This window comes from Psittacula echo (genome assembly GCF_963264785.1).
Source record: "Psittacula echo genome assembly, chromosome: 6".
In the NCBI taxonomy this organism is placed as follows: Eukaryota; Metazoa; Chordata; class Aves; order Psittaciformes; family Psittacidae; genus Psittacula; species Psittacula echo.
This window is the reverse complement of record NC_137743.1, coordinates 47532283-47559774: the sequence shown is the minus strand read 5'-3', so window position 1 is coordinate 47559774 and position 27492 is coordinate 47532283. Positions and strand designations below refer to the sequence as shown.

At 36.3% G+C, this 27492-nt stretch overlaps 1 protein-coding gene across 1 annotated transcript in view; it reads right to left on the bottom strand.

The window, feature by feature from the left end:
• The window catches only part of CTNNA3 (catenin alpha 3), a gene marked incomplete at its 3' end in the record, with an annotated part of 502263 nt that overhangs the window by 390607 nt on the left and 84164 nt on the right, over nucleotides 1-27492 (bottom strand). The window contains exons 5-6 of the mRNA XM_080620404.1: nucleotides 7874-8137; nucleotides 636-839 (exon numbers count right to left, since the gene is read on the bottom strand). Of these exons, the coding sequence (XP_080476530.1) occupies nucleotides 636-839; nucleotides 7874-8137 (468 nt within the window). The remainder of the gene's footprint in view (nucleotides 1-635; nucleotides 840-7873; nucleotides 8138-27492) is intronic.

The window sequence follows — 27492 nt, the reverse complement described above, 5'->3', positions numbered from 1 at the left end:
CAGATTAATTGGCCTGTAAAAATGCCAGACAACCAAACTTCTGGGTTTACTGAGCAGCCAGCCCCAGCTTTCTAATTTATCAATGAAGTCATTTTCACACTTGTAACTTGGTGCTCTTACACAGAGCAAATCTCTACTACAAACTTCTACACTCTACTTTAAAATGATACTAAGTTTACTTAAATTTTAGCACATTGCTATTTAAATTGTTGCATCCTACACAAATAGAGATTACATTTTAAAACTGTAGTCAAGAAAGTGACATTACAAAGACACTCTCGCTGCCAGCGTATGATGGATTACATCTGTTCTTACTAGTGACTGTTCACAATAAGTATAAATTAACCTAAACAAGTACCTTGTACCTATAATGCAATATTTTCCACTGATTGTGTGATATAATATGATTCGTACTCATTCTGGGGATATGTATTTAGCTTTTGCTTAGATTTATGCAGAAAAATGTTCCCTTCAACCTTTTAAAGAGCATGTTGAGAAATGATGGTTAAACTCTAATTTACACTAATTATAGGTTAAATTCTAATGTACACTAAAGTAGGCTTTGAAACACACATAAAAAAGAAAAAGAAAAAAAGAAAAAAAGAAAAAAAAAAAGAAAAAGCCTGGTTACCTACATTGTTTATGTATTCAGAAAGCAGGTCTTGGAGAGCTTGGCGGATAGCATTGCATTCAGCAATGATGCGTTCTCGATGAAAATCACGTGTGCAGGAAGAATCAGCTAGCAAAGCCGCTCCACTGATAATAGCTTCCAGACGTTTCTCTAGTGATGGCCTTATTTTCTCTTCATTCACTACAATAGGATCCAGGATAATTAAATTCTGGAAAATATTAGGAGTACAGGTAGGAAAAGTCAGCCCAATTAAGTTGCCGCATTTTTTTTTTTTTTTTTTACCTGCATGAACACAGAATCATAGAATGGTTAGGCTGGGAAAGGATCTTAAGACCACCTAGTTCCCATCCCCTGCCATTCCATTAGATCAGGTTGCTCAAAGACCTATCCAATCTGGCCTTGAACACTGCCAAGGATGGAACTACAGTGATTTTATGCTTTCTAGACTTGCAACTAGACCTTTCTGCTTGAAATACTTAAATTACTTTTGACCATGGCAAATTCTGTTTTCCTTACTGGGGCTACACATACAAGTCATCTGCAGACAAAGCCAAGTTCTTTCTGCCATTCAGCTCCCACTAGTTCTAAGCCAATAACCACTTTATCAAATCCCACTGGCATGGACCCAGTGCTAAGATGGCCACAGAGCTTTCAAGCTGGAGCTGGTTCATACCTATGCATCTCACAGAACAAGTAGAACAAGATCACATCTACCTGCAGAGGCCACGTTGACATTTTCTGACTATAACTGCCTTGTCTTTGAATCCTTCCTCTGATACCTATTTTTGCTGCATGAGATTCAAGATTTTCATCCTCATCTTCAGTCTCTTCTACACCTGTATCTAAGCATTTCTTCTTCTACAAGGCATTTCACTTCTGGAAAAAAAAATGTTATTTGTCTACCTTTATAAATATGCATGCACTCTTACCACTGAAGTATCTATTTGGTCTATCAGTCTTTACAACATCCTACTCTACAACAAAAAGCTATCAACCCCATTTTACAAGCAAAGAAATGAGTCCCAGACTGCCAGGTTCATGGCCATACAGAAGGTATATCTTAAAATACACAACTGTGTGACATCTTCCCAGTTTCTCAATCAGCATTGTTTCTCCTCTTCAAGCATTGACCTTGTGGCTGTAAAAAAAAAAAGAAGTATTTCTTCTTTCAAACTCTTTCATGTGTCTGTCCATGCTTCTTGACGGTCATCTGTCTTCTTTATCCTACCATACAATGGGCCTGTTTTGTATACTTACTTTGTCAATTCTTAAAAAAGATAGGTATCTTATACTAAGCTTGTAATGTCTATATACAATCGTGACACTGTGTATGAGTTTACTACTCAGTAACATTCCATGTTTTATCCAAGTATCTCAGGCCAGACTGCCAGTTTTGTTTGAAAGAGAGGTTCAACACCCCCAAAATTTAGTCTTTTAGAGATCAGGAGGGCCTCTTTATTTAACACAAAACCAGCACTGCTAGCTTACAACCGTGAATGTTAAATCATATTACATGAGCAGTCTAGTTCTGCTGATTTTTACTCTGATAGAATCCCACACTGTGACAGAAAGTCACTGCTGCTACCTTTAAGAGACTGAATACGGGCAAAGATCAAAATAGTAGCTGTTGTTCAACAATTCTTTTTTTTCAAAGGACATAGATATAAGTGTCCTTTTGCTTTTCACTACCTAGGGTAAACAAAAGCCATCTGCCACTCTGGCATAATAAATTAATTACATTTATGTGTCAAGCGAATCGTCTAAAGAAAAAGTAGTGATATTTTCATGAAATGTGAAAGTAAGTATATTCAAGCTTCAGCATTTCAAGAAATTCAAACTAGTAATTTTTAATCTAACTGAACATCTGAAACAGTGTCATGACTGTCAAGACCACCAAGCTATATTCCATTCAAATCCATCCATCTATTAAATCCATACGTGGTTCCAAGCTTTCAGAGAAAATATTAAACAGGCAAACTATGCCATATACCCTTAAGTAGAATTTAGGTCAGGTAAATCAGAATTTATCTGTGTGTATCCAGTATGTACCAGACTACTTTTAAGCTGGAGAATTTTAATTGTACTTTTAATTTAATGTCACAATTTCAGGTACTGTCTAGCTTAGGCAATTCTAAGAGCAGTGAGTGTTCTACCCAGAACATCGTAAGATAAAAGCTTAAAAAGCTAGGAAAAAAGAGTACAGTTACCTTGAAATTTTCTTGTTGGTTATTAATAACATGCTCTTACACACTAGGAATGATTTAGGGAAAGGTAAATGCTCCATCCCTGGCAGTGTTCAAGGCCAGGCTGGACAGAGCCTTGGGCAACAGGGTTTAGTGTGAGGCATTCCTGCCCATGGCAGAGGGGTTGGAACTAAATGACCTTAAGGTTCTTCCCAACTCAAACCATTTTGTGATTCGATGAAATAAAATTAGTGAACAATGAGCCTTATTAAACAACTTCTATAAGACCTTCTGTGGCCTGAAGTTCTAGGATTATGTTATGCTTTGTACCAGAAACTCGGACTACATGAACTCTAGCCCTCAAATTTCTATGGATAATGACTAGAAAGAAAAGGTACTAGCGAAATTCTGTCTGTCTCCACATTTTCCACATTGAATTTTTGAATTTTCATACCACTGCAGTGATACTGCTAGTACAATTTTCTATTGTCTATATTATGAGAGACTATAAAAAGTCTAAAACTAAGTTATAGACTTGTTTCAGCAACTGACAGGATAGACATGGTTTATAAGTCTGTGTCAGGGTCAGGTGTTTATGCGCATCTAGCAGATGCAACCATAGATTAACGTATTAAGCATGTACTTCCAAACTCCTGGATTTTCTCAAACCAATGGTCACCTATCCAGATACACATAATATACTGAAAAGGAGTTCATATGCAAGCAGAAGGGAAAGAGCATAAATATTTTGAAGATGAAAACCACAGCTATTTGTATATCCATAAAAGCAACATACTAACCCCCTATTTGTATCTCTGGATTATTTCCTAATTGAAAGATATAAAAAATATTTTGATTATGGAAACATTAATCTCACATGCAACTTTGAAACCAAAGCCAAATTGGGATGGAACAATAATATGCTCAGTCACAAAGACAAAAACAAAGGAAACAGGTAGTCCACTGCCTCCCTCTTCTTTTGCGGAAGTAGAGAAGTTGGAGCCAGTTAAGAACTACTTGGTAGTTACAAAAAATTCAACTTCTGTACTCTTCAGGACAGAGAGAAGAAAAGCTGAAATTCTGTCAGTACCTGGCAGACCCTGAAGGCTATGCCATGAAGGCTAAAATCCAAAGAAATGTGCTTGGATAGAATAAAGATGGCTTGCTCTTCTACTCTGAAACATCTCCATATACCCTAAGCTCTTGCTGGCAGTGGATGAAGCCAGACTGGCTCTCCCTGGCAACAGCACAGAAGTCATTTTGCTTTAGTGGGCAAATTCTTAATTATCAATGCCTAGAGTCAGGTCTCATAACAGCAGTAATACAGATCTTCATGTTGTCATGAGAAGCCTTCATTTTCTATAATACTTCCACAGAAGAAAGGAAATGTACTTGAAGACACTTTTCTGGAAGGGTGAAGGTAGTGAGGTACCGTTTTTTTTCCACAAAGATAGTTTAGTGACACATTAAGAGGATTAGTATCAGGCATCCATTTTTGCCTCATTTCTTCTCTTTGTGGAGCTTTCTTACAATAGTAAGATTGCAGGTGAGTGTAAAGAAAAACTGCACCCAACTTAGCTGGAGGCAAGCTAAGTGACTACATGTCTCAAACACAATATGCATTGCATGAAATTACAGAAATGCAGTAAAGGAACTCTTTGCACAGAAAAGCTAAGAAGTGCCATGAAAGACTGAAACACAGCTGAAATTAACCCCTTTCAGCTGTCACCTCTCTAAGAAAGAATGCATAACCTTAAAAGTAGACTCAAAATAGTTCTCAGCAGTAGGGCCTTCATTATTTTGGCCATATCCAAAGACACAGGAAAATTAAAAATAAGTTTTGATTAGCATATTGATACAGATTTGTAAAACTGCATAAAGCTAGTCATTAATGCTTAAATACTTATATTTTAAAATATATAAAAGAACTTACTACACCCAATAGATAGTTTTAAACTAAACTTATACATAAAAGACTCATCCATAATGATCTAAGAATAACAAAGGAAGGCACTGTAAGATATAGTCAGTTTCTAGAGGTCAGGACATTCATCCTGATGTGGAAGACAGCTTTATTTGTGGTAGAGACCTGAAATTCTGTCTCCCTCATTCACATTACAGTCCTCAATACCAAAGTGTTCTGTGCACCTCACCTCTACTGGAGTTGTGCCACTTGGTTACTATTTATTGGAGCAGCAACTTCACTGTTGTGCACTCACATCTCAAGTAAGCACCCTTAATACTAGGCTATACATAAAATGTCCATCATAATGTAAAACACACCTGCCAAGTAGAATATTTAAGTGTTACTACAAAAAGAAACAGCTTCACTGATTGTGGAAGACTAAGACACACCTGAAGGCTACAGCAAATCAGCCATTTAGCAAAATTACTGCCTTCAGTTTTCATACAAAATGTGAGAAGAAATGTCTTCTTTAGGAAGTTCATGCAGAGATGGATATATATAATAATAATATAATAAATAATAATAAAAAAACTACAGTTCATCTCTAAATTAAAAAAAAATAATAATAAAAATCCAGGTAATAATAACAAGAAAAATATGATTTAAGATTCTGCTCACAGATTACATACTTCAAGAATTTTCATCAAATATTTATGATCAATACATCTACGCAGAAAAAACAATCCAATTTCCAACCAATTAGAAGACACCAGATATCCAATTAGCAGTATCATGGTTTTGCTTTAACAGGACTAAACAGTGGTTAGCTACCTCAGTTCTTAAGGACAAACTGGACATTTAAAAGGAGTTATTAGACCTGTATTTTCTCCCTCACTGGTCTTTCGATGCATGAAAAAGAGAGATCATGGGTATCTACAAACTTTGTTATATTTCCTGAGGGTTTTGACTGATTTACCGTATTTTAACATCTCATATGAAATTTCTCTGCTAGATAGCCATGGTCTTTAAAGGACCACATATCAGATGAATATACTGACAGAGTCAGGCATGAAGACTTGTATCATTTTGTGAGAAATCTCATATTCAGAAGATGCAAGACCAGTGAAAGGCATTAAATAATGTACACTCTTTTAACACAAATCTTAATATGCAATTAAATTCATAATATTATGATTTCTTGCTTATTTATGAACAAAAATGGTAGTTATATGGAGCTTTTAAGAGAAATTCTTGAGAATCTACTGATTTAATTAGCTGCTCTAATTTTACTGACAGTTTCCTCACCTGTAAATCTGTAACAACTTACACACCACCAGCACTGGCAAAGGAAGAACGACATTGCAAAACATCTAGATACTAGACTGTTGGGTAAGCTCCATGATACATTTCCACACTGTAAACATTTGATGAGATTTGTTCTTTATTAGATTTGTGATTTACTACAATCTATCTATCAATCTATTTCATGGCACTGTATTTGGCACAAGAAGACAGAGAAAAGTTTATTTCAGGCCCTTAGCCAATAGAACTTTCTGTGAAGAAATAGAAGTGCAACCATCTAATTCATAAAATCATCTTAAGAAGTTAAATGCTCTATAAATTGTGTTTTATCTAACCCACACAGTTTCAGTACCCATTTGTGTTACCTAGGTAAAAATGTATTTAGAACTCCATAAACAAATTTTTTTTACAACAGTCAGACTTCTATGTTCTTATGTTTCTGGATATAAACAAATTCAATCCAAAAGACTTTTTTTCCCCCATTTTGTTATTATTGCAAATCTTAAGCACTTTAAAACAATAATAAATTTAATTAATTTTTAAAATCATTAAAATGGTACTGCTTACATACAGTCAAGATGCATTAATCTTCAGTCATAAGATGCAATCTTTTGGCCAAATTTAGGTTACAAAATTTTAAGTAAAATAGGTAAATAATAGCTCTCATCTAAAATACATAATTTGTCATTCAGAGTTTCATGTATATAAATCATGTATTACTCTTAAAAAGTTTACCTTTTTCTTTCATTTATTAAAGAAAATAGATTAGAAACTGTAATTTTAAAACCCAGTGTGAGAAGCATGGAAGGATGACATATGACATGTAATTGGAGTCTATTCCTTTGGGGGGAAACTTTAAGCATGACTGAGAGGTCTGTTTTGATCAATAAAGTGCCACTACAAGATTTGAGTCCTATTTCAACGTATTTCTCTAAGCTTTCATTGAAAATCTTAGCCAAAATCTATTACCATCAGTCAAAACATTAATCCTCCTGAAAATGTATCAACAAAGTTTGCGTTCTGAGCCTGATATCTGGAAAGTCTGAGAATTTACAACCAAAAAGACCCATATCTGCAAAGGTGTTTAGAAACTTTTCATTCCTTTTTTGTTGATCTGGGCCTACATCAGTTACACCAGATGAGAAGCATTGTTGGCAATCTCATCTACAGGAGTTTTTTTACCATTTTGGCAGGACAATGAAAAATAACACTGGTAAGAGGCAGAGCAGCTGTGAGAAAAGGGGAAAGCTCTGTACAAAAGGGTCAGTCCAGGAGTAGAGAAAGAACTACCTGCTCAAAAAATTTGTTTTAATATTGGAAGTAGAAAAGCAGAATTTGTGAAAGCATATTGGTTATGTCACTTCAGTTAATGATAAGCAAAAACATAATCAGGTTTCTAAATCCTTCAATTATATAAATTATATAATGATCCAAATGAGAAGTTTTGGAGTAAATGACTTCAACTTCTGTTGTACCAACTGGAATACAGCCATGGTAGCAGTGATCACCATCATCTGATAATCACTTATTTGTAAACTAAACTCATGGTTTTGCCCATTTATTCAAGGACTTGTCAATCTCCATCATTAGTGATGCACTTGCAACTTTCCTGCTCTTTGGATGAACCTAATATTGAACATACATGAAGACTTAATTCCAAACTCTTTTGAAGGAAGTGATCCCTTGCAATGAAATAATTTATAGTTATAGTATTTAGACTAGGACTAAGCAGAGCATAAATTTCTAATGCCATTAGGTCCATCACTTGCGACAGCAATAGTTAATTAAAAAAAAAAAAAAAAAACAAAACCTATTTTTCAAAAAATGTTTTAGTTTCACAGGTTTACATACCTCAAGCTCATCAAGTGCACTTCCAAGAGTAGCTGCACGAGATGTAGGTTGTCCCTCTTTATTTCCAACTCCTTGGGAAGCATTAGAAATTACACTGAGAGCATTCTGTATTTCACTGCAAATTGTATCTTTGCTGGCTGATAGGGATGCAACATCTGAATGTTCCAAACAAGCTGAACATATTGAATGTAGGAGAGAGGAATTTTCCTTCAGGGATGCACGTGCTGCAGCAATTTCATCTCGCTGATTGCTGGATTTCAAATCCTGTCAGCAAAAGAATATGCTGTTTATTTCCAAAAGCACTTCAGAACTGACAAGTAATGTATAAACAAATTTCTTCTATCTGTTTAAGGAAACATCAAGTTGAATTTATCAAAGATTGCGAAAAGAGAGCACAATAGTGTTTACAATTGAATCACCTTTATATCACAAGAAATGAACAAACTGTGTGTAAAATAACCCCAATTTTTGTTGTCTTATAACCAGCACCATGAACTGTCCATATTTTTCTTATTTTTAAGCACAGTTTTCCTATGAGAAAACTGGCCTGGAAATAAGCTGTCTTTCCTCCCAGACATGTTTTTCTTCATAAGCAATAGAGAAGGACAAAGGTGCAAACAGGGTTAAACAAGGAATTCTGTGATTGTTCCATCAAAACAAATCTGTGTTTGCTTCCCTGCCCCACCAGCATATATTCCAAGCATACTGCAGAAAGGAACAGCAGGTCAGGGATGAGAATCCTGTATTCCTGGGAAATAGGAAGTATGAAAGGTGTGGAAATTAAAATAGCGCTTGAGAGAAGCCATATCCTGGAAGTACCACTACCTGTTTTTCTTCTCTCCCCACTATGTACATACTTAAAACACTCAGGTCCCACCATATTGATCTTGTTCCTCCCTTCTCCACCCAGATCTTCTTGATACCTTACTTCCTCCTGCCAGCCCAGACAATAAGGAACACACAGCTCAACAGAGCTGCCAAGTCGGATTTAACTGTTTCTAGGAATCAAGCTTGGGAGCTGTTATTTGGACAGACAAAAGTTACGGACTTTAAGACAACCACACAGTCAACATCAGAATTCTAAGGAGCCTCCTGTCTCATCCTACTTTACTCTAGATATTCTTCCCACTCTCCTTCTGTATCTTGTCCTTTGAAAACAAACTAGTAGATATTTGCAAAATGGCTTGTGTGAAGGAGAGAGTTAAATTCCAGGCAAAAATAAAAAAGGAAGGAAAAATAGTGCATCAGAACAACAAAAAGCCTATGGCACCAACTTCAAATAATGAGAAGAGGCACAATGAAGAATGAACAACAAAATGCATACAAAACTGCTTGTGGCCTGCTGTAAAGCAAGCTGAAGTCTTTCTAATTATTTTCCTTTGCATTGCATCAGGCTCTAATATGCATTATTTACAAAAGCATCCCAATATCCACTTTTCACTGCATAAAGTTTGTAAGTTTATGGCTGAAGAACATTCAATATTAAATGAACCAGTCTTATGTTTTTAAAATCTCGTTTACTTCAAGTTATGCCCTGGACATCAGACTGTGTATTACTTCCTCAGGGTAACTCTGAAATCTCAGGGATATACTAAAAAAAACAAAAAAACCCAAAACCAAAACACCACAAATGGGAGAGGGGGAAGGAGGGGGAGAGAGAGAGAGAGAGAGAGAGGTGGAGCCTTAAAAAGAAGCAGAGAGCTGTTTAACCAGCTGATCATCTGAATTAGAAAACTGACTTACTCTCTTGGGCATATTAGTACTTAAAATATCTTTATATTTTCAACAAACCAATATATAAATGAATCACCACTGTGCAAGAACGACTTCATTGCCCAATGTGCTCAAATGCAAATATTAGCGCACCTCCAACTTTGATAAAGCAGCTGCAGTTTAATCCAGTGCACTCTCAGCAGAAAGTGCTATTTATTTTTAAACAGAAACTCATTCTACCTTTCCTACAATTAAATATAAGACAAAAGAAGGACCTCTTTCCTCTTGTGCTGCAAGGAAGCCACAGACCTAGAGTTACAACGGTAAGTTAATGTAACACTTCAGTCTAGCTGCCTTCTTCGCTTAAACGTGTTTTACTTTGCTGTGTCATATGCAAACAGTCAAACTCAAAAGTCCTTCCGAATTACTTTTTCCTTCTAAAACAGTACTGTCTAACAAGGAAATGAGGTGTTCACAAGATATAAAAAACTGGAAAGCCAGTAGCAGAAAGCCCGTAATGGCAAGTTACATAACATGGCATCTGGAAACATGTCTGGAAACAGTCCATAAACTCAATGCATTAATGTTCCTAAAACACAGAATGTTTTGTTTCACGCGATATTGTGTAGAGTTTCAGAAACATGGTATCATGGTATTGGTAAATTCACCTATGAAAAGCCTTGCATTTGTTCAGTAATACTTAAATAGTTATTGAGTACTTAAATATTCAATAATACTTAAAAAAAAAAAAAAATAAAATAAATAAAGTTTAAATCCATTAAACTCATCACTACTTTGCTGTTCAGTTGTGAGCCTTGGACAGCCCCGAAAGAAACTGTAGGGTCATTTTTCTTTTCCACCTTGATGAAGAATTAATTCCTCAAAATTTTTCATGTGAACAGAGGCATCTGACAATCTTAGTCTGATCTTCTGCAAAATCGGCCAAAAAAACACCACCTAAAATCAACTGATTTCTCTATCAAATCTTTGCACATGTGGACTATCAGACTAATGTAACTAGTTCTGTTAAGAAAGAAGTTAGTCTCTACAAACAAATTATTAATCCATAGTCCATAAACTTTTTCCACTGGAGAGAAAAATACAGAAACAACCTGATTGCTATTTTATTTTTCAAAGAGAATATACCACTAGTAAAGACAAGAAACTCAAACAGGTCTTCTTCACATACTGAACGTTGCCCAAAGTTCATACTACATTACCTTTGATACAGAATACAAGAAGACAACATGTTACTCAAGCATGGGAATCATACAGAGGAAAAAGTACGTATGTATAGGACTGAAATATTTATCAGTAAAATATGGCACCAGAACAAGAGGAACAGGAGAACGCAAACTACAACTATGTTTTTTGTTATTCTGAGATTGTTGTAAAGATGGATCATCTTTCACCTGCAGAGAGGCAAAAGACAAACAGGACTACAGAGAAGAAATTTCCCAAACCAGTTCTTATTACTACTCTCTTCATACCATAACATCTGAGCATCTGTAGTCCATCCAACTGCATTATTGAGCTTTATTCTGTTTTTTCTTTTTCTTCACAGTCTACCACTTTCCTCTTACTCAAACTTCTTTTTACATTAGTGGACTATTTCCACTGGTCTGGGATGTGATCTTACATACTCAGTCATCAGCTGAGCTCTAGATATGCCATAGGAGATGAGCTGGGATCAAGGATAATCCTGTTTCCAACCACTGCCAAACTAAGAGGGCCAGTATAGTGATAATTCCCCAGGCTGCTGTCCCACACCCCCGGGATGTACTATTATGTCTTCATCACCATACCTGGTTGTCCCTGATAAGAGTGGAAAATGAACTGATAGTCACAGATTTCCAACTGTGGCTTGTTTCAGCTAAATAGGGTGAATAAACAAGAAGACTCTGAATTGTAACTTGAAAACTACCTTCACAGTTAAGCTTCAGTTTTACTACTTCGTTAAGAGTTAGAAAAATCAATATCTGTTCTTTATAACTCTTTTAAGGTCTGAGAGCACAATACACCAGGAACCCAGCTCTTGTTCACTGTGCATTCCTATCAGCACAACTCATGAGGACAAGGCCTCATGATGGGTATAAATCACACTGCTGTATTTTACATCTGCTGCAGTCAACACCAGGTTCACAAAGGTAGCTTCAAATAAAGCATGCTGCAGTCCTCTAGCTCACTCTTTGCAGAGACAGATGTCATGGAACTGAGTTTTACATCCAGCAAAAACACAGATATAACAAACTCCCACGATTTCATACTACTATATGGCTGTGGGACAAAAGCATTACTTTTTATCACAGCTTAAAATTGGTCTTTAGTATTCAGCCAAATTCAGTGACTGCCAAATTAAGTGTATTTGGTGAATCAAAGACAACAAAGCTCAAACTCTTCCAAGTGCATTCATGAACCATTTATCAGGGTAGGGCTCCAGTTTACGTATTTCATAAGTACTGTGTAGTCTTATTCAGTTGAAGAAGATATCTCACAGACAAGAAAGTGAAAAAGATACTGACTCTTACATCATTCTTGAGGTGTGTCAGTTCTTCCAAGGTAATACTACTTTCACACAGGTTTTAAAGGCTTATGCCTGTCAAGGCCCTGAGAGCACTACTAGGTCTCAAAGGCCTGCCTAGCCTTAGCTGGGGCTCCATCCACCTCTCACCATTGGGCCCTCGAGCTCCCTTTCAGCTCACCCTGGGACCTTCAGTCCCTGTCTGAGCTATGTTGCAGGAGTGCTGGTCTCCAGCTCAGTCACAGCTGCCACACATCTGGCCACTGTCCCCCAGTCTAGACTGCCACCCACAGACTGACCTCCTGAGCTGTCTTGCCCTTACAATATCGTGCTTCTGAGATATCACTGTCTCTCACTTTCTCAAGGCCTGACCCTCAACTTGATCCATGGACTGACTTCCCATCTTGTCCTGACATACCTCATTACCACAAACTTTCCTGATGATCTGGATTCTTGGTTGAACACAGTCACCATCACCTGGCATGCCCAACTCTGATGCAGGGCAGTTGGACAGGGCCTGGCCAGAGAAGCCCCTGCCTCAGACAGCAGCCAGCCCTTGCTGCGCCCCGACAATACCTTTTTCTAAACAAATAAGCATTTGCCATCAGCAAGGATCACTTTTTACAAACTCTATTATAAAGCTGACTCTGCCTGCTCTAGAAAATGCTAAATATACAGAAGTTGAACAGCATGACCTAATGGATCCTCCATGTAAGGCTTTTAGCTACAGATCTGATGACCTACACAAATGACTGTAACTGTACAAAAGAAAGACTACAAATACACATTGGGAAAATTGCCTGACATAGGATAATGACTTTCTTAAAACAAATGAAACATCACTAGATCACAGAACTGTACAACACTGACTACAAAGGGTCACCTTACATGCATTCCCACCAAGTTAACCACTCAGAAGGTATGGCAGTAAATTAAGAACAGCACTGAATCAAAGGAATTTGTTTAAAGACACCTTGTGCATTTCATATTGATGAATTTAAATCTTTCCATTACCTCTAGAAAGCAAATGATTATATCCTCCAGTAGAGATGTAAACTCACTGGAAACTCTTCTTAAAAACATCTCATCTGCTCCTTCACAGAGAAAGCATGTACTCCTGAAGCCAGTTTGTTCACACTTTGTTGCTTTGGTTTGCTGGATTTTTTTCAAATACATATGTTTCCAGAAATTATTCCGATAAACTAGCCCTGTTAACACTCCAGAAACATAAAAATTGTTCCTTTCTCATTTCTCTTCTCCAATAGACATACAATCCTGAAACACTGACAATCCTTAAAACAACAGTGTTTGCAGGCAGCACAGAATTAAGCGGTTTTCAAAGATGCATCTAATAGATTGGCCAGGTCTAGAGACAAAAGTAGGAACTCACATTTACAAAGCAGCAACACAGTATGCTTGATTGCCAGGAATTCCAAGCTGACTTGCTACTAAAAAACTCTTAACCTGCCTCGATTTATTTTTCCTGACTTCAGAAGTCATCAGTAGTTCTTAGTGTCTCATGCTATAATTATACTACACCATGTATACAGAGTACATTAACACCATACATACATACACACATAATATATATACTCTGTATGGTATAAACTGTAGGCAGTTTGCTTGCATCAACCTTATGCATGAATACACAAATGTGAAGTGTTACAGAACAAAGCCATACTAATGTTATGATAGGACTAAGCCTTAAGCAATACCCTCTGCCTCTAAGAAAACTCTGAACTGTCTTTATAAAACCGTAACTTTCAGCTAACTTAGAGCAAACAAGAAACAGATTTACAGAACTGAAGTTCCCAGTAGAAGTGAAGCCTTGCAATTTCCTCTCTGTATCTATTTATTATTAACTGTATTTAAACTGGTAATATAATATCACATAAAAGCAAAGCTGTCTTACACAGAGGATCAAAAACTGCCCATGACAGGTTAATATCACAGGGTTCCTTCAATTCAGTAATTTTTTTCAGGAATTTACTGTTCAGCTATGGAAGATACCATTTATTTTGATGCATCAGATGGCAATTACTGCACAATATTCTGTACGTCTCATGCTTCAGCAGCTTCTAGCCCAGTTACAGATGGTAAAGCATCACCTTGCTGTCACTTCTCTATCCATTATTTTACGATTTGGTCCCCACACTTTTAATACCTTGCTCTGTTAACTTTCAGTCTCCTAGATGAAGTACCTGGTTTTGAAAGATAGCAAAGCAATTTTTCCCTGGAAGAATGAAAGATTTTTTTCTTTAAATCCATCAATCCTTCTTCCGCAAACACATACCAGTTAACGTATTAGCTCACAAAGGTTTTCTCCGAGTATGATTATGATCATATTTGTCATGTGCTTGGAACTACAGCAGGAAACATTCATCAGGGAGAGGGCTTTGAAGAACCTCCAGAAGGTCTTATCATACCTTGAAGAGAAAAAGATGGCTAACAAAGATGTGAAGATGAAGCAAGGGGGGGGGGGGGTGGGGTGGGGGGTGGAATACAGCAGAAATACAGATTAATTTAAAGAGAGAAAAATAGGAAACAGAGGAGATGCAATATAAAAGAGTGAGAGTGAAAAAGTGTAAGGAAGATTCAGAAGAAGAAATAATGGATTTGGAGAAGACAACGATATACCATCCTTACTTGATTCCAAACATTTAAAAATACAATAGCCAGTGTAGAAGCATCCAAAAGTAGGGCAGCAGCAGCCTACAGTCCTCTTATGTAATATCATGAGTAAAGCAGCAATCTTTAATTTGTAAAGAAAATAGTAAATAAAAGCAGCACCTTTTCTTTGTTAACATTTCTACCTAAGAAATACCTTCTCTTTACCCTGCTGTCAAATAGAGCTTAACATTTTCACAAGTCCAGTGTTTTCATGGCATTTTTCTTTTTCCTATCTGAACTTGCTTTGTTTTCAGTGTTTAGCACTGAATGTGATTTAGAGATAGATCTCTTTCCAGAAAGCTGAAAAGGTGGTAGATATAAGCTGCTTGTTTCAGAAGCATTACTGTTAGCTTGACCCATGAGAAATCAGAGACTAAAACTACTCCGTAAACATTCATTAAAAAAAAAAAAAAAAAAAGAAAAAGAAAAAAACACACTACATAGAGCAAGGCTCAATACAAGATCTTCCATAGTGTAGTTATTTCAAAGGTATGGAAAACACAAAGTACCAACATTCATATATAGTACAATGCACATAATACAGTTGTTAAAGCTTTCAGGAAATATTTTCGCCTGTAACTTTTTCAATTGAAAACTCATTGAAAAATGTGGCAGAATGACATTATCCACAATTACTTATTTCTGCCATTTTATTACATTCTCATAATACCATACGTGATTATCTTTTTCTTGTTTCTTTTTTTGAGACTTTAAAGTTAGAAGAAATTTGGGGATATTCCTTAAATTGAAAACTTGTTTCATTATTTGCACTAGTGGCCTTAGGCTACCCAGAAAAAACTTAAGTAAACCTATTAGTAATGGAAGATCATGTTATACACAGTCCACTAGCATTTGCACTGACACACAGTTTAACAGGTACCAAACAAACAGATATTTCACATTTAGCCTGTTCTGGTTTAGCTTTTTTTCATACAAATAATCACTTCTAAACATATTCCTTCTGACGGAAGAGTTCAGGATCTCTTTCTCCAACAGATCAGCTTAAGTTCCACCAGGTACAAGTTTCTCCTGATCTTGAACCGGGCACAGTTCAATTTTCCTAGCTATAGTATCTCAATGTGAAAGATGTGAAATCATCAACAATAAACAGATAAACTACTCCTATCAGGCATCCTGTTCCAATTGCTGTTTTCTCAGAGATTACATAATCAACAAATATTCATGGCCCTAGCCCCTATTTTTCTGTCAAACTCCAGGTACTGTTTAACTATTTTTAACATTCATTATACATACTTCCCAAATATTTAAAATAAGCTAGTTTCCCTTTATTCTAATTTAAAAAATCCAAAACTAAAGCTGAATTGAGTAAAGCAATGACAACTTCACACACTGTCTTAAGATGCACACAATTCAAACACTGCGGGGAGTATTAAGTTTCTGTAACATGAAGACACAGACAATTGACATGCATAAGAAGTGACACTCAAGCAAACGGAACTGAAATGCTAATCCATCAAAACAAGTTTATTAGCATTACCAATTTCAGAAATGTTAACAGTAGGTTTTGATTTTGCTGTTCAGCTTAAACTGAAAAATGAGCTGTTTTCGAGTATTTATCATGGACAATATAGCACTCTTTTTTTTTTTTTTCTTGTATATCAGTTTAAGCTTTCTGATGTTGTTTTCTGCAGACCTTGCAGACACAGGACAGCAACCCAGAGCAAGAAAGAAAAAGCCACAAGCCCTTGAGCTCTGTATTGAATCTTAGTGCATTTGTATATGATAGGTTTAATACAAATACAAAAATAAATTACTTCCAGCAGCTATATTCCAGACCTGTGAGTACTAAAAAATCCATACAAAGAACAGCTGTATAATTTACAGCATCAGTATCTGTCAAGAAATGCTGCAAATACAGAACCCGATTTTCTCATTTTAACATTTCTATAAAAATTAGAAATTCCCCTTACATAGATTCTACTTAGATTAGAAATTGTATTCATCTTCTCTAACGACACTTCAGTGCAGAACACTATTTAATTCTTACCAGTGTTAAACTAAATCCAGGAAGCATAAACACCAAATTATAAAACACAGAATTTTTTTTTTTTTTTTACACAGAATATGCTTTGAGAAAATCAGAATAATACTCTGATCACATGATTTATGCAATATGGCAGATGCATGCTACACAAATCTACAAGAAGCAAAACTCATGGCAAAGGTTTAAACAGTTGGATTTTTCTCAAGATGCATCCTTACTAACAGTACTGACAGCCACCGTATCACACACTCCTTCTTTATACTTGAGAGAATTTTGCATTACCTTCAGAGCATTATGTGACCAGTCCCAGTATGACTTAATATACTATAAAAACATGCACCATAACACAGCAGCTATAAAAACGGTATACACTGTAACCAATACTCAAAACTGGCAGAATTTCATTAATTTTATGGAAGAAGTCCAAAGTTTTGGATCCCAAAGTCAAATACCCACTTAACAGTTATAGATTATTGCTTACTTCATAAAATCATAGAATAGTTAGGGTTGGAAAGGACCTTAAGATCATCTCGTTCCAACCCCCCTGACATGTGCAGGGACACCCCACACTAAACCATGCCACCCAAGGCCTCATCCAACCTGGCCTTGAACACTGCCAGGGATGAAGCATTCACAACTTCCTTGGGCAACCCATTCCAGTGCCTCAGCACCTTCACAGTAAAGAATTTCTTCCTTGGATGTAAATCCAACTTGAACTTTCCCTGTTTAAGTTTAAACCCATTACCCCTTGTCCTGTCACTACTGTCCCTGATGAAGAGTCCCTCCCCAGCATCCTTGTAGGCCCCCTTCAGATACTGGAAGGCTGCTATGAGGTCTCCACGCAGCCTTCTCTTCTCCAGGCTGAACAGCCCCAACTTTCTCAGCCTGTCTTCATGCGGGAACATTTATGAACTCCAAACAATGGAATTTGAAGGTATGAACAAGATCTGAATTTTTCACTAAAGAGGTAGTACAACTTACCAGTCTGTGATTTTGATTCAGAAAATGGGGGGCAAAAATCTGACTTTTTTTTCCAGACAAGAGAAATGTTAAAAGCTGTATTTATAAAAAACAGTCTGTAGTAACATCCTTATTAACACAAGTAATTTCAAAATTCATGGAACCAAAGTGATTTTGTTTTGTTGAAGGCATTAAAAATAGTTCCTTCAAGAATGAGATCAACATAGAACTGCATTGGCTAGTATGTCTATTACTTTAAAAGATTAATATCTGTTAATAGTAGTTTAAATGCCCAGCGTCAGCTTCCAAATCTATTGTTGAAATGACCCAATTTACAGCCAAAATTACTAAGTAGGAGACAAGGTCTTCTTGGTTTTATAGCAAATGACAGCTAACCCTATAGTGCCTTTCTTATATAATAATGTTAGTAAACACAGTTTTCTTGATGTCTAAATATATAAATAAGGCATTCAAAGTCCCATGAAAAATCCACCTGAGGTAAACTGATCTGAAATAAGACATTTCATTACAATTCTTGATGCATAAAGTCAGAAAAGTTTCAAAACATAATTTCCAAAGTTCAACCACATAAAAGACCTTCAGATCCATCAGAATTCAGCTTTATTCCTGTATCAGACACATAACACTAGAAAACAAAGTATCAAGCCTGTTTGTATTATCTCACACAGCACTAGCTGTTCGGATTCAGTGGGTTCAACACCCTTAACCTTAATACAAAGGGTATCACAGACAACATGATCCAAGACAGCCATGTTCAGAAGATACAACATCACAAATATTATGATTCTTATTAATACAAGAAAAAGCAGTGCAAAGCAGTCACAGTTTAAAGTTCATTCGAGGAAATTTGATGAGGACTGTACAGATGCTGTGAAACACTGAAATTTTACTTTCACCAAACCGTCCTTTAAGAAATAAGTTACAGAGTTGCAGCATATCTCCTAAAGAATAAAATTATGAATCCACAGCTGATGATAGTAATCAGAAAGAAACACTTTGGTATCATCTCTTTACCTCAGGACAGACCAAAACAAACTATAATGGTCTTTTCATGAAAGAGAGGAAACAGTGAAGAACTTAAAGCTTCATGCAGCAGCGGCAGTAGTTTTACCAAACATCCTCCACACATTCATATGCTGACTTACCTATTTTTTGACTCATCTAGGAGATAGAAACCTATTAATAATTTTTCCTCATTAATGCCATCTTTTGACTAGAAGCGGAAAACTTCTGTAAATGGCTAAAAACTGTTATCAGAATTAACTGGTTTTTTTTTTTTTTTCTTTGGTAGTGTTAACTGAGTGGAAGAACACTGATGAATTAGAAAATCCAGAGATTCAGCTAGTCCAACTGCTTGAGAAGTTTTTTAGTCCAAGGGCTTTGTTTAAGTGCAGTTATCCCCTGTAGTATCAAATTCTTCCTTTGGAGCAACTTCTTATTTTTCCTATACACCCCTCAGCATAATAAGCCTTAATAGAATGCAGGCAGTTCTATGACTAGCAGTTTATATCACAAATGATAATAAGGTCAGGTTTTCCATTGAGGGAAGGTCACTGTCAAAGAAAATGTCCTCAGCAGCAGCATTTCTAGTTACAAACTACAACACTGGAAGGACCTCAGACAATTTAGGGACTGCGGTACAACCTGCTTGGTTGAGAAATACTTACATCACTCAGACTTAAGTGTTCCTAAATAAGCCATTCTTTCCCCTGTTGAATAAAAAGATACCTCATTAGTATCAGCTAAACCCCAGAACCTTATAAATTGTAAAATAACTTATACAGTCTTCAGTAAACACTTGTCATGGTTTAAACCCTGTCGTCAAGTTAGCCACGCAGTCTCTCTCTCACTCACCCCTTTCTTTTCTTCCCCCCGCTCCTGGAGGGATGGGAAGGAGAATCAAAAGAACGTAACTCCCACGGGTTGAGATAAGAACAGTCCAGTAACTAAGGTATAACAGAAACCACTAGTGCTACCAGCAATAATAATAGTGATAAAGGAAATAACAAGGTAAGAGAAAACAACACCTCACAACACATCGACTGATACCTCGCTCCCACCCTGCAGTGAAACAGCCCTTCTGGGTTACTCTCAGTTACCTCCTGGGCATGACGTGCTGTGGTATGGAATACCTCTTTGGCTAGTTTGGGTCAGGTGTCCTGTCCCTGCTTCCTCCCGGCTTCCCCTCCTCCCTGGCAGAGCATGAGACTCACAAAGTCCTTGGTCAGACCAAACATCAGTGTTATCAGCACTGTTCCCAGGCCAAAAGTCAAAACCACAGCGCTGCAACAGCTACTAAGAAGAAGAAAAAAAATGACTGCTACTGCTAAACCCAGGACAACACTTAAAGTGATCATGGTAAAAATCTAGAAAAAAACATCAAATTATTTTATTTAAGAAAGTTAAGAGGTTAAAAAAAAAAAAAAAATCATCTTTCTCTGCTTCCTTTGATCATAAGAAAAATCAAAAAAACAAAAAGAACAAAAAAAAAAAAAAAAAAAAAAAAAAAACAACAAAACAAACCCAAACCTTAGGACATGATTCTCTGCAGATAGTTTAGAAAATTTTAGAAAGGCAGGTATGTTTTACACTTCCTCAAAAATAAGTCACAAGCTTTCACGTTTGTCAAGTTTTCAAGAGCTCAGTGGAAAGGAGCCACGATTGTTAGCTGTGCAGGAAGACACAGCATCAGGCTGCAGGGACTAGGTTTACTCAGGCTTGAAAAGAGAAGGTTGCACAATGTGAGGGATCCTGTTTACAGTCTTTCATTGTGAAGACGGATCTAATGAAGAACATGGAGCCAGACCCTTCTCAGAGATCCACAGCTAAAGGATAAGAGGAAAGTATATTGCTATCAAGACTTACAAGGAGGAAAAAACTTCACATCACAAATGGATGATGCACTGCAAGAGAGACAGACTATGACATTTTCATCCTTAAATATACTCAGAAGCCAATCAGATAGGACCTGAGCCCTCAGTCTAACTTAGAACCTAGCCCTGCTTTGAGCAAAACATTAGACTAGATCTCTGGAGGTCCCTTTCAGCTAAAATATGATACTAACTTTCATTATTTAAGAAACCGTTACTAGGACACAGGATTTGACAAACATTAGAAAAAGCAAAAATTAGGGGAAAAAATAAGATACGTAGGTAAGTGAACAAGGAGGAAGAACACATTGAAGGAAAACAAGCTAAAAAGCAAGAACATTTAATTAAAGAAAGAGGCAGGGGGAAAGTTAAAGGCAACAAGCAGAAAGAATATCAGGTTTAGCAGACTAGTACACACTAGAATGAGGCCAGGTAAATCAGTCTAAGCAGCACTGTGCTGAATACTTAAGGATTAAGACTGTACACCACTGTATACTTTTCACGAGTGGTCACTCCTCTGAGATGAATACCATGTTACTAATGAGCCTATAATTTTCCACTGTTAGTTAGAATTCAACTGAACAAAGATTTGATCCAAAATCCCCTCAAGCCAAGAGGAAACTGCTATATAAGTCTTTGCAAAAAAAAACCAAAAAAAAGTTAATAAAATACTGTAGCATAAACCACAACAGTCATCTCATATTTCTGGATCTACTTTTTAAAAAGTTGACTTATTTCTTTCATTGACTAGCTAAGTATTGCCCAATTAATTTAAAGTTAATTACTTTCATCTCATTATAGTATCAGCCTTCTCTTTGCAGCACACTCACGAATTCTAAGATTTACAAGTATCCAGAGTACTTTTCATTTATAATTTTGGATGAATTATGTAATTTCCTGTTTTGCTGAGACTAAAATGCAGTAAATTATATTCTTTCTTTATCCACCGTAAGCCACGCTACAATCAATGTAACATCTATAATTTCAGGACTGTGAATTAGATTTATGTAAAAACTGCAGTAGAGTTCTTTTGTCTTGGAAAGTTCATTTAACATGAAAATAACCTTTCTGAACTGTTTCCTTTCTTCTAGAAATTTTCTTCTAGAAAGGAAACATTCTTATGATCTATTAATGCAGCATTAGTTGGGGTTTTTTTATAAGACAATACCTCACTGTTAAAATGATAAATCACACCCAATGACTATCTAATCCATTTACATTCTAGACTATCGTTAGAACATCATTTCTGAAAAGTGAACAGAATTTTTTAAAGGTGTAATCTTTCAGAATGCATAAATGCCTTCTGAAAAGGAACAAATGTTTTGTATTTTATTATATTAGTAAATTTTCGCAGAGTATTGGAGAAGTTATTTTTGCTCAGGAAAAAACCTCCATTTCTAACATAAACTTCTTTCAGAACGAATGTGAGATGCAGTTGTGCATTTGTATATTTCAAAAGTTATTTTCATAGGTTCTCCTCCCCATTAGAATTTAAACTTGTGAACCATATTCTGATCCTGCAGTATTAGCTCTTGAAGAGAACAGGTAAAGAATGTCCATTCCTCTGCTAGAACAGTTAGCTGTAGGATTGCATAGTAGCAGCTGGGATCATAGTCTTTGCATACAAGAACTTCATAAAACTAAGATGATGGACACTTAGCTCCAGACACAAGATAAAAGAAACAGGTCATGCTATAAATAGATAAGAGAAACTACATGGAAATGAGAAAATAAACGCGAGCAGATGGATACATCATTTTAGCCACATGTTCAGCTTTTTTTTTTTCTCTTAAGCACAATCAGGCTAGCAGGAGAAAGGAATGGAATAGGAGAAGGCAGGAAGTGTTTGTAATTATATGGGACTGCAACAGTCTTAGGAAAGCTTGTTAAATTTATGTGACATTCTCAGCATGTCAATAATAGTAACAATAAAAAAGATAGCTCACTCCTTTTAACAGTTTCAGAAATGGAAAGACTAGCACCTGGCACAGCAGTCTTCTAACAGAGAACAAATGAACAATGGTCTCAAACGAACAAAAACCATCAGGACTACTGCAAAATATCAGTAAAAAACACTCCTATCTCATCTTAAGAAGCCATATATTTCCCAGTTTGGGGAGTGCTTTTTGTGTTGGGGTTTTTTGGTGAGATTTTTGTTTGGGGTTTTTATGGTTGTTGGTCTCCAACATAATTTCAATGGTCTTCATCTGACATTCTCTCTACAAAATTGTGATCAAAATGGAAACTGTATTAGGAAATTGTAGCATGGAAAACATTCCTTTGTTAAAGTGCTAATTATGCACTAACAACAGCAACAAACCCATCCAAAAAAAACCAAGTGCATACACCTTACACTTGCATTCTGCATATTTACTCAATTTAGAATACCCACACAGCAGCTGTGGTATGTCTGTTATTAACTATTTTTCCTGCTTTACAGATGCTCCTAATTTAGACAAAAATAATTTGTCCTTTTTAAGCAGTCACAGAATGCCAACTTCTAGATTTAAAATTAGTCTCATCAATCACTCCAGCAGAGAAAAATGTCCCAAACACAAAACATTTGAAGCTCTTTTGAGCACTGTATTAAACAGCTAGCCCTGAAAGCTCAGGTTTGTGAAAGCCAGTGAAATACGTTCAAGTCCTCTACTCATTCAGCCTGTTAATGCCACAGGAACATTTAGACCAGGAAGCTGACAAAAAATCCAATCCCATAATAACAATTCCCACTGGAAACAATTTTGAATTTCAGTCTCCTCAGGTCATCAAGAAAAAAACAATTTAATATCTCTATAAAAAGATTATTTTTTCTTTCATAACAAAATTCTTGCTATAGCATTTGTACGTTGCATTAAATAGCGGCTATACTGTAGGAATCCCTCTGATAGCTCTGGACTACTGCCGTTTTTGTTGTTCAACGCAGTACACGTGGCAACTCTATGAGGGTCTGCTTGTGGACTTGCACCTAGTCATCTGCAAGGAGGTTTGCGTGTTGATTAGTAAGAATCCTTCAAAAGAGAATGAGAGATACATAGATGATTGCTGAAAAGTACGTAAACTATGTATTGAGAATTCCAATTATGATAATCATTACAGTTTACAGTAATCATACAGTAATTTGCAAAACCAAAATACGCATTTTACCTGACCTGGCTAAGCTTGCAGTTTCAGTAAATTGCAAAAATAGTGGCTGAAATGGATGCACATGCCAGGAAAATAAATAAATAAACAAACAAATAAATAATCCAGGTGAGAAAAGTACATCACCAATTAGTGATATATTATGAGACAAGGGGAGCAAAAGTTCATTGTCTGTGCAATGTAAATATCTAGGCACCTTTTACCCCACTGGTTGCTGCATGGCCAATACTGCTGCAGGCGTACAGTTCTTCACAGAATGACTTAATATAAGGATACTCTCTGCCCCCTCAAGTGAAAATGCCAGGTCAAACTCGTTTTGCAGTTTAGGATCTGTGGCCTGCTGTCACCTTGGAGGAAATGCAACACTACTTACTCCCTTCTGGAATGGAATAATTATCTTTGCTTCCAAATGAGGCTACTTAACTCCTCCAATAGAGATGGTAGATTTCCTCCTCCTTCCCCTGAGACTTTGTACCTAAAGAGTACTGTGGTGTGCAAAACCTTGTTAACATTACTTCTCCGCACTTAACTGAAAACCTGCAGGGATTAATTAGTAGCTTTTGGAAAGCTTTGCAAAGCTGCAGCTCCAAGTAGCTTTATATTCTGTTTAAAGTGTTGCTTCCTGTTGTCCTCCCTATGATGAAAAATCTCATGTGGAATGGAAACTTACTGACTTCCAGCTTGCTCCAAATAGGATATGGATGAGGTTAGCACAGAGAATGCTGGAGAACCAGCAAAAGCTGTGACCTCTAACAACTGAACACATTTCTCCTGTGATTAAAGAGGGATGTAGAGTGAAGGAACGTGACAAAACCCTTCCATGCACCCAGAAACCCAGGCAGAAACAATGACTACTTAAGTCCATGTTTCCCTAAGCTTTCACTTCCTAGTGAAAACAGGCCTGTTGTTTGCTGTTATAAAATAGGAAAAATTGAAAAAAAATACACCAAACAAATAAGGAAAAAGAAACCTTCAGAGGACAAATCAGTAAACCAAGTTTTAGCTACTTCTGATGTGCAAAGAAAAATTGCTTCAAAATTGTAGCAGTTTGCTTCTTAAAGAGAACAAAACCAAAATGTGAATGTTACTAGTATCTTGCTCTTTAAAAACGTTTCTTATCAATACACAGACTAATGTACTGGCCTATTAGTCCCTGTCAGACCTGGACTCAGCTCCTACACACAGGGCACCAATCCAGGAGAACCTGAAAAGTATGACTAAGCTTTTAATCATTGAGCTGGAAACAGTACCAGCTACAGCATGACCTTCAAATAAGGAATAATTTATTTTCAAAGAGTTGACCTAGACTTTATAGTTAGGTTAAAGAATAATTTATTCTGCAGTTTCTCTCCAGGGAGAGGTGCAGAATTTTCCAACAGGCTATCTACCCATCCACTAACACTGGGAAAAACTGTTCCAAAGTCATTACAACTCATTCTTTTTCTTCAAGGAACATTTTTTAGAAATAATTTTTTTAAGATAACAAAGAGACTTGATTCATGAGAGACTGCACCTATGCTCTAGTCATTCAAGAGAATTAAGTCATTCTCTTCAGTTCTGATTCAGCAAAGGACTACATAAATCTAACTGAAAACACAAGTGACATCACCAACCTCCATGGGATAAGAGACATACTTTCTGCTTAATTTAAAATAATTCTAATGTGGGCATTGCTAGATAATAAATGGACAGAGATGATTGCCAGTAAGACAGAGAACAGCTGTTACTGTCATCTCTAATCATCAGAAGAATGTTCAGATTTGAACCTCTGGTCTTCAAGAGAAGGCCCCATATACTGGTATCAAATCCTTGGACAAAACAGTTCATCAAATACCATACGGCAAAAATCAAAGATTCTACACAAGTCTTCCTAGTCAGAAATGAATCCTCAAAGAAAAATCATTCTATCCCTTAGATGGAATACATTTTACATATCAGAGCCTTCAAATTGATAGTTTGTACAAACCATAAAACAAGACTGTTCGTTAGAAAAACTACAGGTAATGAGTTTATCATCTTTCTGTTGTACAGTCAAGAAAGAAAAACAGACATTTTCACTCCGAAATCAACAAAAGGCATTCATCTTTTCCTAAACAGACAATTTTTGATGGTAGTTAGGAGAAAGCCAAGAGCCATATGCTCAGAATATGGTGTAGTTAACACAGCCAAGAGATCAAGGCAGTTTGTTTTGTATACCAAAATCTAGAAATAATTCAACATAAAACTCCTGTGCTTTCCACTTTAGTGCACAGGATGTCCAGTTTTTACAGATATTGGTACATTTTTTGTCAGGATTATGGTTCTATATGCTAGCAAAAATAGATCAACTTCTGTAGGACTCAATACTCTTAAATGCTGCAAACCTTTTTGTAACCTCTTTGCTTGCTTTTGCTTTCAGCTGAGGGAGGATAAGTGATTAGAATAATAGCCTTTTTTTTACTTCAAACTTGACTTCAAAGAACAATTGCAATCATTAGTTAAAATCAGAAAAGAATAGTAAGATTCCAGATTAATATTGGAAAAGAACACAGAATACTTAGGATAACATGGCAGGTTTAAAATTGCCTAAACCTATTTAGTTTAATCCCATCATACCTTGACCAAGCTTGAGAGTCATAGGAGATTAAACTGAGACCTTGTTGATGAGGTAACTAGAGGACTAGCAGAAAAACAACAAAAACAACCCCTCAAAACACCCCAACTCTTTAGAAGTGGGGATTCCATAAAAGGAGGAAAACAAGAAGCAGTGAGGGAACAGACATTTAACTGCAATTAAAAAAAAAAAAAAAAAAAAATCCTAAATCCCTTATTTGTAAGCACAAAAAGGAAAAGCAACAAGTGAATTAAGCTAATTTGGGTTGGCTCAAAAAATCTAATTTCCTTCCTATAACAGGGCCATGGGAGTGTGACTGAAAGTTGTAGACAACAATAACGTACTCCATTTCTCTAGCATGGTTTTTAACCCCATCACAAATAAGGTTCTTCAAAGCAGGCTCAGAAAACACACTCTAAATGAAATTAGTGTAAGAACCATACAAAAATGTTGATAGTGGAAGTATCTTGGAATAGATAACAATGGACCACTATCAAGTGGAAATATATATCAATTAAGGCTCTTACAAAATATTTTCTTTGGCTGGAAAAAACTAAATATTCTCAACCGAGGTTATGAAAAAGAGAGAAAGCTGAAAGAGAAAACAAAGATGACAAAGGGAAAGATTAAAATTTGCAGAAGCAGGCCTAAACATAAAAGCAATTTTAAAAGCACATGTTTCAACACGCAGGAATGTCTGTAATCAAAGTGAAAAAAATAAACTGCCGGCTATATTATGGTCCTACAAATAAAGAATCACAAGCAATCAACAAATGAATTCACAAGATTGGTGCAAGGAAAATAAGCTTCCTTGTTGTAAATCCCTTTCCTGTCCAAAACAGCAAATATCAAAGTTAAGTGAATGAATAGAATCTAGCCTGTAAAAATATCTGGTTACCTTTCATCATCTCCAACAATGATAAATCCAGATCTGATGCATTGTGAATAGTTGTGGCATTATAATTCATTCCCCTCACACCCCCTGCACTCCCCAGCTCCAAAACCCTCTCTTCAAACAAGAGGGAAGAGAGCACTGAGCATGCACAGAAAGCCTAAGAAACCCCACTTTAATTTAGAGTAATAACAGGGGAGACTGAGGCTGCAAAGAGAAAAGTTATGAGAATT